We start from the raw sequence: 13,916 nt of genomic DNA on the forward strand, positions 1-13,916 counted from the left end.
TCCTGAGAATGGGACGGTACGTTAATGAAAGGTATGTATGTATTATAAAAATAAACTACTATACGACCTCGATTAACTTTGTTCAAATTATGATTATACCAATATACTTATAAACTAAATTATTGAGTGGGATTTTTGAAACAGGCGATTAAAACGAAATATTACGTTTTTTTTTAAATGAAAGTAATATTTCAAAAGTAACGGCGCCTTGACCTAACATTTTATGGAATACCCTTACCTTCTTGCGCATAACAGCACTCTTTAAGCCATCCAGTGCTGACAAATCACAATAACCTTTTTGGATTATTAACATTTATAGCAAAAAAAAAAGCAGTTACATAGCTATAAAACGAAATTTCTTTAATTCTAAAGGTTCGATTGGTGTTTATGTTTTGCTTGAGTATGATTTAAACTATAAAGTAAATAAAAAAAGAAAGATGCGTTTTATTTCTGTCATTTTCTAGCGGGTACAAGTGTGTCCCCAACTTGGCTAAAACCGCGTTTGAGCCACTTAAAGAAGTAGCCAGATTTGGCGGGAAAGAAGCGCCATTGCCAGCCCTGGTGCCATCGCCCGCAGCTGAGTCGTCGCTTTTAATTTATTCCGTTTATATCATGAAAGTGACGAAATAGCGGTCTAACCAGCCAGCCAAAGGGGCAACGTAAGCGAATCTCGACCCATGATGCAAATCAAGCGCCTCCTCTGCAAGTCCTGTGGCCTGGGCACCCTTCTGGTGGCGGTCGTCTGGCTGCTGGCGCTCCTCTTCTACTCGCACAGCCTGAGGAGCTCCATCCGGTCGGCGGGCTGGAGGATCGACAGGAATGCCACGCCACGGGCCGAGCTAAGCTACCAGGCCAGGGTCACCGTCGGATGCACACCCAACGAAGTTAAAAACACCACTGCCGCAAAGGAATTCCCAGGAGAAGCCAATCCCCCCAGTGATCCCGAGCAACTGGAGCTTTTGGGTGTGGTGCGCAACAAACAGGACAAGTACATTCGGGACATAGGCTACAAACATCATGCCTTCAACGCCCTGGTGTCCAATAATATAGGGCTCTTCCGGCAGATTCCCGACACCCGGCACAAGGTGTGCGATCGCCAGGAGACCTTGGAAACGGAGAACCTTCCCCAGGCCTCGATAGTCATGTGTTTCTATAATGAGCACAAGATGACCCTGATGCGGTCAATTAAAACGGTGCTGGAGCGCACGCCCAGCTATCTGCTGCGGGAGATTATCCTGGTGGATGATCACAGCGACCTGCCCGAACTGGAGTTCCATCTGCACGGGGATCTACGTGCCCGGCTGAAGTACGACAATCTGCGTTACATCAAGAACGAGCAGCGCGAGGGCCTCATTCGATCCCGAGTGATTGGAGCCCGCGAGGCGGTCGGCGATGTCCTTGTTTTCCTGGACTCGCACATTGAGGTCAATCAGCAGTGGCTGGAGCCGCTGCTGCGCCTCATCAAGGCTGAGAATGGCACTCTGGCCGTGCCCGTCATCGACCTGATCAATGCCGACACCTTTGAGTACACACCCAGTCCACTGGTGCGCGGAGGATTCAACTGGGGCCTACACTTCCGCTGGGAGAATCTGCCCGAGGGCACTCTTAAGGTGCCGGAGGACTTTCGTGGTCCCTTTCGCTCGCCCACCATGGCCGGCGGTCTGTTTGCGGTGAACAGAAGGTACTTCCAGCACCTGGGCGAGTACGACATGGCCATGGATATATGGGGTGGCGAGAACATAGAGATATCCTTCCGGGCCTGGCAGTGTGGTGGCGCTATCAAGATTGTTCCCTGCTCCCGCGTGGGCCACATATTCCGGAAGCGTCGTCCATACACTTCGCCAGATGGGGCCAACACCATGCTGAAGAACTCGCTGCGATTGGCTCACGTCTGGATGGATCAGTATAAGGATTACTATCTGAAGCACGAGAAAGTGCCCAGGTCCTATGACTACGGAGACATCAGCGAACGGCTGAAGCTAAGGGAGCGACTGCAGTGCCGGGATTTTGCCTGGTACCTGAAGAACGTCTACCCAGAGCTGCATGTGCCGGGCGAGGAGTCCAAGAAATCGGCGGCGGCACCAATGTTTCAGCCTTGGCACTCGCGAAAGAGAAACTATGTGGACACCTACCAGCTGCGACTGACGGGAACGGAACTCTGTGCCGCGGTGGTGGCTCCCAAGGTGAAGGGCTTCTGGAAGAAGGGCAGTTCCCTGCAGCTGCAGCCCTGCCGGAGGTCGCCCAACCAGCTGTGGTACGAGACTGACAAGGCGGAGATTGTGCTGGACAAGTTGCTCTGCCTGGAGGCCTCTGGAGATGCCCAGGTCACGGTGAACAAGTGCCACGAGATGCTGGGCGATCAGCAGTGGCGGCACACTCGCAACGCCTACAGTCCCGTCTACAACATGGCGAAGGGAACCTGCCTGCGGGCAGCTGCTCCGGCGGCGGGCGCCCTCATCAGCTTGGATCTGTGCTCCAAGACGAGCGGAACGGGTGGAGCCTGGGACATTGTGCAGCTCAAGAAGACAAAGGAGGAGGAGGACAGGGCCAGGAAAGCAATCAAATCGGACAAAGCGCTGTGAGCGAGGGGTTGTCCTGCTGGCGTATCGCAATATTAGACTGATATCTGTTTAGGGCAAAGTGTATTACGTTTAAATAGCCAGTATTTTTCATGAAATTTTTTTAATAAAATGTAAAAAACTATATGATTTGTACCACGGAAGTAAGAGTTATCGCCAACTCGAGGTCTTATGAGAATTCTTTGAGTAAACCCGAATCTAAAAACAGGTTATTTTCTTATAATGCACTAATATTAATTTGTGTCTGAACATTTTGATGATTTGATCATGATTCATAATGCAAGCTTTAAACATTAAAGCGTAGTTTATAAATTCATTTCAAACATATCTAGTAGATAAGTATCATTTATCTGTTAAAGAGTTCTTATAACAGTTCAAAAACTGCATATTTTTAAAAATAAAAACATTGTTTAATGCAATTTTATATTTGGTTTTTCTTTATTAGTATACATTAAAAATCTCATGAATCGAAATGTAAACTGTTTAAATAATATGTGTAATTTTAAAATTATATCAAAAGTTTGCTATCAAGTAATTTTGATTAATTTTTCAGGTAATACCTTTTAAGCCCAAGAAAAAAAATGTATTGACCAGGAAAAACTTAGTTTTATAAATTTAACGAATTTCTGGAAACCCCAATAATGTATACGTACAATTACTTACTTTGGATTTGTTCAAGAGAGCAGTTTGCGTTTCTCTAAAAAGGTTACTCCTTTTTTTTGGGTGTACAGTTTCACCTTGTTAAATTTTCGGTATTTTTGTTTACATGAAATGGTATTTCGCGAGACGCCATCAACGGGCACACTGTATTTATGCTAAAAACAGGCGCCAATCTGTGTGATTTTTATAAGCAATTTTAAAAGCCGAACCATGCAGGCCAAAGCAACCGACAGCCGACAGGAGCCAACGCTGCATATGGGTGAGACTATAAGTAGTTATAATAAATGTATTGTTATCCTAATTTAATTGCCTTTCGTAGACACAAATGCGCGTCGCAATTTCATCAAATTCCATGCGAAACTGGGTGAAGTAAGTGATACAAAACTTATATAAATCTGGTTAAACTGCATTCTACGCCGTAACTTTGCAGAAACCCGGCACCACAGTGCGTTTCTTCGACCACTCCGATTGCTACACGGTCCATGGCAGCGATGACTGCGAGCTGGTGGCCAAAATCGTGTACAAATCCACGGCCTACATTGGCGCACTGCTGCCGGAGGACAAGAAGGAGACGCTCCAGTTCGTGTCCATGTCCAAGAACAACTTTGAGCTGGCTGTGCGTGAGTTGCTCCTGGTGCGGAACCTCCGCGTGGAGGTGTATGTCAAGAATTCCACTGACTGGGAACTAGAGTACCGCGGCTCGCCCGGCAATCTGCTGCAGTTCGAGGACATCCTGTTCGCCAACAAGGAGGTCCTGGTGGGCAACAGCATCATCTCGCTGCTGGTCAAACTGGAGGGCGGTGGCCAGCGACGGGTGGGCGTGGCCAGCGTGGAGCAGAACGATTGCAAGTTCCAGCTGCTCGAGTTCCTCGACGACGACTTCTTCACCGAACTGGAGGCCACCGTGGTGCTGCTCGGGCCAAAGGAGTGCCTGCTGCCCAGCCTGGAGGGCGACTATGCCGCCGTGAAGACGCTACTCGAGAGGAATGGCGTTATGATCACCGTGCCCAAGAAGAGCACCGCAAACGATTTGCTGCAGGATCTAAACCGCCTGTTGCGCTTCGCCAAGGGACAACAGGAGGACGCGACGGGTTTGAAGGAGCTCCAGCTTCAGCTGGCCTCCAACGCCCTAAAGTCGGCCATCAAGTATCTGGACCTGGTTAACGACGCCGGCAACCTGGGGCACTACGAGATCAAGCAGCTGGACCTGAAGCGGTGAGACGGGGGCATGTTCAAATATATATTCAATATACAACCTAACAAATATTTTCTCACAGCTTTGTTCACCTGGACGCAGCTGCCGTGGCTGCATTGAACATCTTGCCCAAGCCGGGCACCCATCCTTCCATGCCCTCGTATCGCTGGCAGAGCATTTTGGGGGTTCTGGACCATTGCCGCACTCCGCAGGGACACCGACTGATGGGTCAGTGGGTTAAGCAGCCACTGCGCAGCCGAGAAATCCTCAATGATCGTCACAATATCGTCCAATGCCTACTCGAATCGCCGGATACACTGGAAACACTCAGCCTTGATTATCTAAAGCGCATCCCGGATATCCTCATGTTGACCAAGAAGCTGATGCGGCGCAAAGCAAATTTGCAGGATCTTTTCCGCATCTACCAGGTTATTCTGCGAACACCTAAGATTTTAAAGGTTCTGCTTGAGCTGGGTAACTCTACCATAGAGAGTGTAATTTGTGCACCTTTTAAAAGCTTCCTGGAAGATCTGACTGGTCTTAAGCAGATGGTGGAGCAGGTGGTTGACTTTGAGGCCATCGAAAGGGGCGAGTACCTGGTGAAGGCTTCGTTTGACAGTCGACTAATGGAGCTGCAGGAGACCATGACAGAGCTCTATTCGAAAATGGAACGGCTGCAGACCAAGTGTAGCGAAGAGTTAGGTTTGGATGGCAAGAATCAGGTGAAGCTAGAAAATGTGGCCAAGTTGGGACATCATTTTCGCATTACTGTGAAGGATGACTCTGTGCTGCGCAAGAACAAGAACTATCGCATTGTGGATGTCATTAAGGGCGGCGTTCGCTTCACATCCGATAAGTTGGAGGGTTACGCCGATGAGTTCGCCAATTGTCGCACGCGCTACGAGGAGCAACAGCTGTCCATTGTGGATGAGATCATTCTGGTGGCTGTGGGATATGCTGCCCCACTTACTTTACTTAACAATGAGCTTGCCCAGCTTGACTGTTTGGTCAGCTTTGCAGTCGCTGCCCGCAGTGCTCCCACTCCCTACGTACGTCCCGAAATGCTGGAGGAAGGTGCACGCGAATTAGTTCTCCAGGACGTACGTCATCCCTGCTTGGAGTTGCAGGAGCATGTCAGCTTCATAGCCAACAGCGTAGACTTTAAGAAAGGTAAGGTGTAAAAGAGATAAATTGTAAATGAGATTTAAAACGAAAATTTTATTTCAGAGAAATGCAACATGTTCATCATCACGGGACCAAACATGGGTGGAAAGAGTACTTACATTCGCTCTGTGGGAACCGCTGTCCTGATGGCCCATGTCGGCGCTTTTGTACCCTGCAGCTTGGCCACGATCAGCATGGTAGACTCCATCCTTGGCAGAGTAGGAGCCAGTGATAACATCATCAAAGGATTGAGCACATTTATGGTAGAGATGATTGAAACATCCGGGATAATAAGGGTAAGTGCCACGAGACATTTGACTATAAACATCTCAAGCTGTTGCTATATAACTATTTCCTTTTCCAGACTGCTACTGAAAAATCTTTGGTAATCATTGATGAACTGGGTCGTGGTACTTCTACCTATGAGGGTTGTGGCATTGCATGGTCAATCGCTGAGCATCTGGCCAAGGAGACCAAGTGTTTCACTCTCTTCGCCACTCATTTCCATGAGATAACGAAGCTGGCAGACTCACTGCCCACTGTTAGGAACTGTCATATGGCGGCAGTGGCGGATGCATATAACTTTACGCTGCTCTATCAAGTGCGTCCCGGGGTCATGGAGAAGAGCTTTGGCATTCAGGTGGCGCGATTAGCCAACTTTCCCGAGCATGTCGTCCAAAACGCCCAAGAGGTGTATAATGAGTTCGAGGACGAACATGTGGACAAGCAGAAAAAGGAGGACAAGGCACTGCTGGAGAAGATTCAAATGGCCATTCAACAGCTGTCGACAGCCGGGAATAATGTGGATATCAACGTGGAGGACTTGACCCAGCTGGTTACGCAGTTTACAAAGGACATTGAGCAGTTGGATAGCGATTACTTCAAATCCGTGCTGGCCACTAGTGAGGCTTAGAAAGGAGGTAGGGTTAAGGGTATTTTTAATCAGGCAGTATTACCTTTTCATTTTCGAATATATTTCCCTAATTTGCTGAAATTAAATTTGTTTCAATCTTTCTTTTTTTTTTGGTTGTAAACCGTATTGTTTCGCTTACAATTTTTCATCAAAGATTTATAAAAAAATCTAGTTGTATAAACGACTTTGTTAAATTAATATTTCTTCCATCGAATTAAACATGAAAATGTAACATACTATAAGAGCGGTCAACCTAGGAAGATGATGTTTGAATTTTGTATTTGCAGAAAGTTGTCTCATACCACATATATTTTAATAAATTATCGCCATTATAAATACATACATTTGCATATGTATATAAACCACGATCAGAATATTAATAGCGAACGCTTTTACTACAATTATTATTATTATAGGGTTCATGGATAACCAATATCGAGATGAATCATAGTCTAGCGAGACGCTAATATATTTCATGATCCACAGCCGTCACATGATTTGAAAACACGGTGATTTGTGTGTTACAAATAGCGCTATTCCTTCGGCTCCATGCCAAGTCACATTGAACACGCTTTTTAACACAGCGCAAACTACAAAATACGAGCCTGACAAACTGTCAATTTAATCGGCCGGGTTTTAACCTCAGCTGTCACTTGGCTTAAAGCGCCGCCGTTCCGTTGGCCCGATCTTTAGCTCGACTGTCATTACCAAATTCAACTTAAGTGCTGTCAAAAGATAATTACCGTTTCGGCTTTGATTTTTTCTTACCTTTTTTACTTTGAGACAACTAAATGACAACGGCTCTCTGAAAGGCCTAAACCAGTTTGTCGCTGCCTCTTGTGCTGTGATTCAATAATATGGCTAAAATGGTCGATAATGGAATTCCTTTTTTCGGCTTTATAAATAAATATATTAAAAAAATAGGTACAAATTCAATTAAAAATAATGTCATGTCATTTATATGATTCGAATTTTCTTATTTACATATTTATAGGGCTTAGAATTTTATTTAATTTGATATTTACTGATGATTCGTAAAAGATCACTTGCTTATCTGATGTTATGATGTTTATAAAGCAGATAATATTTCTTACATTTCCGAAGCGCAATAGGTTAAATCTAATAAATCGTATCCAATTATAATATTATAAAAACAGATTGTAAACTTAATTAATGCACCCTTTAGCTAGACTACAAATCTGACTCTAGAAATCTTCGACACGACATTATGGCTTTGTTTCTGATATATTCCTCTGCCCGTGGCTGTGCACACATTCAATTTGATATCGCATACTCAACAAACATGGCGTGTTAGCAACGCTTAACAGCATCCAAAATTGACAGGCAACTTTAAATATATTGCATTTGCGGCCAGTTCGGCATGCTTGTCTGCCACGATTAGTGGCAAGCAGCCAGCCAGCGAGGCAGCCTCTCCGATCCGGCTTCATCTGCGTCCTCCATCACCGACCTCCATCTCCATTTCCAGCTCCTGCTCCTTTAAAGCCAACTTCATTTGGGTGAATGGGGCGAAGACGTCCGATGCGACGCGACGCGTACAATTATTAATTTGATACGATATAATTGACATGTTGCCGATGCCAAAAAGGAAGCACTAACATGTAGCCAACAACAACAGCGGCAGCAGGAGCAACAACAAGGTGAAACCTCGTAACGTGGCCAACAAGCTAAGCCAGAGCGACGCATATTAACGCCATGGCTTAGAGACAAGGACCGATCCGGCTTAGAGATGACACTTGGTCAATGACAATCTTCTTTTTGTATCTTTAGTTTTTGTAGAATGTTTTTAAATATATAAATGTATGGTATATTATTAGAACTTGTAGGGTTAAAAATGTGTCACTGGAGATTTTTAAAAAGTTTTTTTTGCAAATTCTTTGAACAACTGAACTTAGGTGTTGCCTACTTATTTGGATTGAAAAAATCTCTTGGGAAATTTTTTTAGCCTGTTATTGTATGTAATTTAATTAGTACATTATAAAAACCATTTGATAATGGCCAAGTTTTGTTGCCAATAAGTTAGTATGGTTTAACTGATGCTCAAATCTTTTTTTATGCTCATCTCTAACGTTTCATTTTCATGCTCCTGCCTTTTTCACCGACGGCCTCTCGTTTTCTGGCAGGCAGGCGTGTAAATTGTTTTTACTTAATCGTTGCGGACACAAACGCACATGTTGTTTGGCCACAGCAAAAGCAAGAAAGGCACCAACAACGAGGCTAACTTGCCTCCGTTGCCGATCGCCTTTGATATCTGCTTGGCTCTGTGGCGCGCTTTTGGTAATTGCACTTCGTCTGCTGCTTCTGTGTTACCAGCTTTGTTAGCCACAGCCATGGTCAAGAAAAAGGTGCTTGGAAAAGGGTCTTTAGACCCATCTTTAAGAATAAAAATGGTTAACCATTTAACATAATAATGTTTGTACAGAATCTATTTTTATTGAAGTTTTGTAATTATACTGTCCTATACGTTGATACTTACAACCTTAAAAATTTTTAAAAATGATTCGTAAGTTCTCTGGGTACGCTTCTCAGTTAATCACGCATACGCTCTGTTGTCTTTTATCAAAAATGTATTCTAAAACATTTTTCCTATGGAATCAAGTATACGTGGTGTAATTTTTAAGAAAACTTTAAGACCATTAAAATAAAATGTTTCAGATTTTGAATACATGACACACCATATTTAAAGAAAGAAGATTATAATTTTTAACCACCCCTTACATACATATACATACATATTTGTATGTGTATTTATTGTTTAAAAAATATAATTAAATCCGGACTTTGAGCAAGCAAAATAAAATAGTTACATTAAAACAACACATAAATAAATAAAAAATTAATTTGTATAAAATGTACTTATAATATTTTTTTTATCTCTCCTAAGTTAAGATTTTCTTATCCTTAGTTGTCATCCCATAACGTGTTAATTTGCCTATATTTACAATGGTGTGGTTTAATATGGTCTCTATGTTATTCATACGCCCATGACTGTTCGACTAGGGGCCAGTTTGTTTGTGGAAATTGTTATTTGTTGCTGGTGGCTTGTCTTGTTGTTGGGGACTGTTGTTGCTGGATCCGTTGGCCAACTTCAGTCGGTCAGACATGCAAATTTTTTGGTGTGTCTAATGTTAGTTGTTTGTTAGTTTTTTATGCAAATTTTCTTGTTTCACTTGACAAATTGTCTGTTCGACTTAATGATGGAACGTAGGTTGGCGGTAGTTGAGGTCCGATCGGGGGCAAAATGATTATGTGCATAGTAGTTTGGGTTTATGATTACGCTTGATTATATATGAGCCACGTTGGTACAGGTTTTTTGAGAAAGTTTTTTAAGTTGTGTAAAGTAATTGATGTGAAAGGTTGTTTTTTTTTTGTTGCCCGGAAGAGATCCTTACATGGTATACCTTGATAATATTTATGTCATTTTGGGCGGGAGGGGACAAGCAATATTTGTAATATTTTTGTTTAACACTCGCACTTAGTAACTTATTAGTTTATAGCTGAAAATGGTGAAGTACTTAAAAACCAGATTGGATAGAGAAATAGTGATTTATAGTCTTTATTTTTAATGTACTTCGGTATTTCGCTGTTTAATTCGTATATCCACCATAATATAACTAAAGCTCTGTCATTTATTCAAGGAACCATACCACATACAGAGGATTCGGCTTAAGCTCCCATCCATATTATCACTGAAAACACCTTTCCAGTTTGTCTCGTGTTTGTATCCCATTAATCCACTCTGACACCTTGCACAACAGCCTTGGTCCCCCAATTTCCTTTGCAGCACGGCCAATCAATTATAGTTATAACAGGCAGTGAATAGGGAAAATCATTAAAATCTTATCTTTTAACCAATAACGTGGCAGATGGACGGATGCCCCCCAAAACGACTGAGACGAAATGCCCGCATCAACATCTATTATTAGTGGCCATATCAAAAAATGATTAGCAGAGCCGCCAAAGCCGAAGTCAAAGCGATGGTGTTGGCCTGAATGGATCGGAGAAGAAACACAACAAATTATGAAAACGGACGGGTATGGCTGGTTGGATGCACTGCATCCAAGAGACTGATTATAGACTTTAAGGTGTAACCGGGGAGAGAAAACTACATAACACTAATTTCATTTTAAACGAACAGAAACGTTGCCATGCATATAATTAAAATAATTGCATAGGCGCTGTGAATAGCCCGGCCATTGATGATGTTATCATGTTATGTTCGCATACGATCCACACTTATACTTAGTTGCTGTCTTACAATCTTATCTACAATTTCCGCTGGCAGCTGCTGCTGGTAACCGACGCTCCTGGTTCCCCTTAATTATAATGTATCGCCTTAATGGGCCTTACTTTGCCGCCGGCAGCCGCTCTTTCTCCCCAAAAAAAAAAACATTGTCTTTATACTTTTCTGATTATTGGGTACTACGGGAGGAGCGCCATTTTAATCCACTGATAAAACAATTTACTCCTCTCATCTGGTTCGTCCGTTCACTGGTTCCACTGCCTAAATTATGGTTACAAAATTTTATGAAGCCATTTATATCACTCACAAGATGTGCCGCCTATAGCATGTACTATAATCGATGGGTTGCACCATGAGCTCGACTCCTTTTACTCTGCTTTCTGCACCTCCCTTTCAGTACTTGTTTTCAATTTATGCCTATCAAGCAAAAAAATAAAAGAAATCGCCAATGAGGGTAAGCTTTTAGTTATGCAATTACGCTTACTTGCCCATACAAAGAAATTAAATAATGATGGGAATCAGTCGGGTAGTTTAAAACATTTTCGGATGCCATAAAATGAAGTTATTTTTATGGACCAATATATTTGTACCTTGCAAATGCAACTATAGTTTTTGTGGAACGAAAATACCGAAGTCTTACTGCATCTCATATGTACATATGTAGAAAAATATAATAGTACGAAAAACTAGCATTAAATTATTTTCGTTTAAATATGCATCGAGTGCCCTTAATTTAAGTTATTTTTATTAACAAACATAGGTGTAAAATAACGAAGTATTACTGCATTTCATAGAATAAATCTTGCTATGCATGAAAGTATAAAAATGCAGAAATGATTTTCATTTAAATATGCTATTAATTTTAATCTTTTACAACTTACGATAAACCCAAAAGTTCATTAAAATATTTAAATTAAAATTTATCGCCACTTGGTATATCTTGGCATCTAAATGAGATTTCCCCTTTTAAACACCTTGACCACGCTATCGCGTTTCATATAAAAACGCCTAAATTATGAATCAAATATCATGTCCCGGCCTTATAAAGATGTTTTCATGAATAATTTTTAAGCAGTGTTTCTTTTTTTTTTCCAACGACCCGACACTCCCGTATTATGGCAAGTGATTAGCTGGAAAGAAAAATTACTGATGAAACCAAAAAAGGTGAACAAATGTGGGGGGGAAAAAAAGAAACGTGTGCAATTTTTATTTACCAACACTCGAGAGCGGCTAACACAAATTTAACACTGGCCGCCGCCAATGTAGCCATCATGCGGCATGCAATACGCTCGACTAACGAGCAAAAACAAAAAAGCAGCACCGGAATGGAGTGGAGTCGGAGTAACTGCAACATGGAAACTACCAAACTGCCTTCTCGTGGTAATCAATTTTAAAATTTATGACAAAATTTGCAGCTTTAAATTATGCCATTAAGCACGGCATGTAACTCATATCGTCAGGCTGCCCGACTGCCTGGTGGCGGCTTAAAACAAGAAAAAGCCGAAGGAGAAACATGTTAACTGCTTTCCTTCGCCGCAGTGTGAGTACACTTGAAGAAACAGCATAGTAAAATATTTTTTTACACTTTGGAGCCTCAGAAATCCTATAGTTTAGAAACCACCTTTAAAGGCGCCTAAAAGTATGCAGTGATAAAGGACGTATTTTGTAAGTATTTGGGGACCAACAATAAATTGTTGCATACTTTTAGACACCTTTAGAAGTTGTTTTAAATACCTAGCGATTTCTTTAGCACCCTCAACTAATTATCTAATTTTTTTATTATGAACCTGTTTAACTTTACTGCTCAGTTTTTCTCCCGGTGTAGAGTGTATGGTGTGTGTGCCCATGCAATGGCGTTTGCATTATACGCTCGTATTTCGCCACATTCAACAACGAGCTACAGAATGACGGGTGGCCATAACTCATGCCCGATGCCCCATTCCGCTCCATTCCGCCCCAGTCCCCCCAATCCCCGAATGGGGTCCACGTCCACCGTCTGAGACCTGGGCAGCAGTTGTTGCAATTACAACTGGACACCACATGCTACAGCTGCCTCCTGTGCCGTTGCATTCGTGTGTGTGTGCTTGTGTGTTAAATATTGCAATTTATCACGCAAATGCGTTTTTCAATTTTAACATGCCGCCAGGCATCATAAAAACGTTACAAACCCACAATATGAGCCAAGAGCCACGAGTAGTAGAAAAGCGACATGGGGGTAAGTTGAGCCCACAGATGATGAGGTATCATATGCTGCACGGCAAGAAACATTGATGTGATAAGATCTTTTGATTATATTTCACTTTAAGTGATTCCTACTGGAAGGCTTTACACACTAAATGATTTTTAGAATGGTAAAATAATATTTAAGCATCGGGAGTATATACTTTTTAGTGGGGATCTATCCCCCATATCCCCCCATGATAGGATCATTATATAAGAAACATAACACAATTTTTGCTTTCTCGTATTAGGATTAAAATGCTTCGGGTACAACTACCTTAACTGGCATAAAAAATTTTTTTTTTTAAATTATTAGATTTTAATTTTTTAGCTAATAACTTAAAAACAAACTGCACTATCGGTTTCGTAACACTTATTCTTGTAAATGCTCTTTCAAGTAATACAATTTTCAATACTCTTCCCATTTCGATTAGAATTTTTGTTCTGTGTGAGAAGGCCGTAGAGTTTAGGAAATAAAGTGGCTAACACCCAAGCAAGCAGCACCGCATATGGAGTCGGGTCCCACAAGGTTGATGATGAGCCAGGACCAGGACACGCTGCAGCTCACCTCATCGATTGAAATGGACGCAACACGAAATATGAGCAAGAAGAATTCGATCCCATGGCGATGGTAATTGTGCAGGTGATAATCACCGGGAGAGTTAGGACATCTATAAGCCAAACTGTAAAATAAATTTTAGACATAAAGTACACGACATTTTTCTAAGGAATACCCACAATCTTATTGATTAAAGCTGCCGTAAGCCAATTAATTAGAAGACATATACAAAATATGCAATATATTTTGAAGAGGTAATATACAAGTTGAAAAAAGGACATCTAAGATAGGCAGTGCTTTATTTGGCCTAGACCAGAACCTTCACATTTTAATTACGAGAAATGACACTTAATTGGTATAAACTA

General features: G+C 42.1%; 2 protein-coding genes across 2 annotated transcripts; both read left to right on the forward strand.

Annotated features, from left to right (window-relative positions):
- Nucleotides 1-542: 542 nt before the first annotated feature.
- On the forward strand, nucleotides 543-2,703 carry LOC119548174 (polypeptide N-acetylgalactosaminyltransferase 35A). Its single transcript, XM_037855287.1, has one exon. The coding sequence runs from the start codon at nucleotides 678-680 to the stop codon at nucleotides 2,580-2,582; it is 1,905 nt and encodes a 634-aa protein (XP_037711215.1). The 5' UTR covers nucleotides 543-677; the 3' UTR covers nucleotides 2,583-2,703.
- Nucleotides 2,704-3,434: 731 nt separating this feature from the next.
- LOC119547953 (DNA mismatch repair protein spellchecker 1) lies at nucleotides 3,435-7,456 on the forward strand. The gene is made up of 6 exons (XM_037855003.1): nucleotides 3,435-3,498; nucleotides 3,559-3,608; nucleotides 3,670-4,454; nucleotides 4,517-5,604; nucleotides 5,662-5,894; nucleotides 5,963-7,456. The coding sequence occupies exons 1-6, from the start codon at nucleotides 3,450-3,452 to the stop codon at nucleotides 6,509-6,511; spliced, it is 2,754 nt and encodes a 917-aa protein (XP_037710931.1). The 5' UTR covers nucleotides 3,435-3,449; the 3' UTR covers nucleotides 6,512-7,456.
- The last annotated feature ends 6,460 nt before the right edge of the window (nucleotides 7,457-13,916 follow it).

Source organism: Drosophila subpulchrella, chromosome 2L (assembly GCF_014743375.2).
Source record: "Drosophila subpulchrella strain 33 F10 #4 breed RU33 chromosome 2L, RU_Dsub_v1.1 Primary Assembly, whole genome shotgun sequence".
Classification (NCBI taxonomy): Eukaryota; Metazoa; Arthropoda; class Insecta; order Diptera; family Drosophilidae; genus Drosophila; species Drosophila subpulchrella.

Coding starts and splice junctions, on each gene's coding strand:
- LOC119547953 (XM_037855003.1), top strand. CDS start 3,450: ATGCAGGCCAAAGCAACCGACAGCCGACAGGAGCCAACGCTGCATATG. Junction 3,499..3,558: donor GGAGCCAACGCTGCATATGG/GTGAGACTATAA, acceptor TGCCTTTCGTAG/ACACAAATGCGCGTCGCAAT. Junction 4,455..4,516: donor AAGCAGCTGGACCTGAAGCG/GTGAGACGGGGG, acceptor ATTTTCTCACAG/CTTTGTTCACCTGGACGCAG.
- LOC119548174 (XM_037855287.1), top strand. CDS start 678: ATGATGCAAATCAAGCGCCTCCTCTGCAAGTCCTGTGGCCTGGGCACC.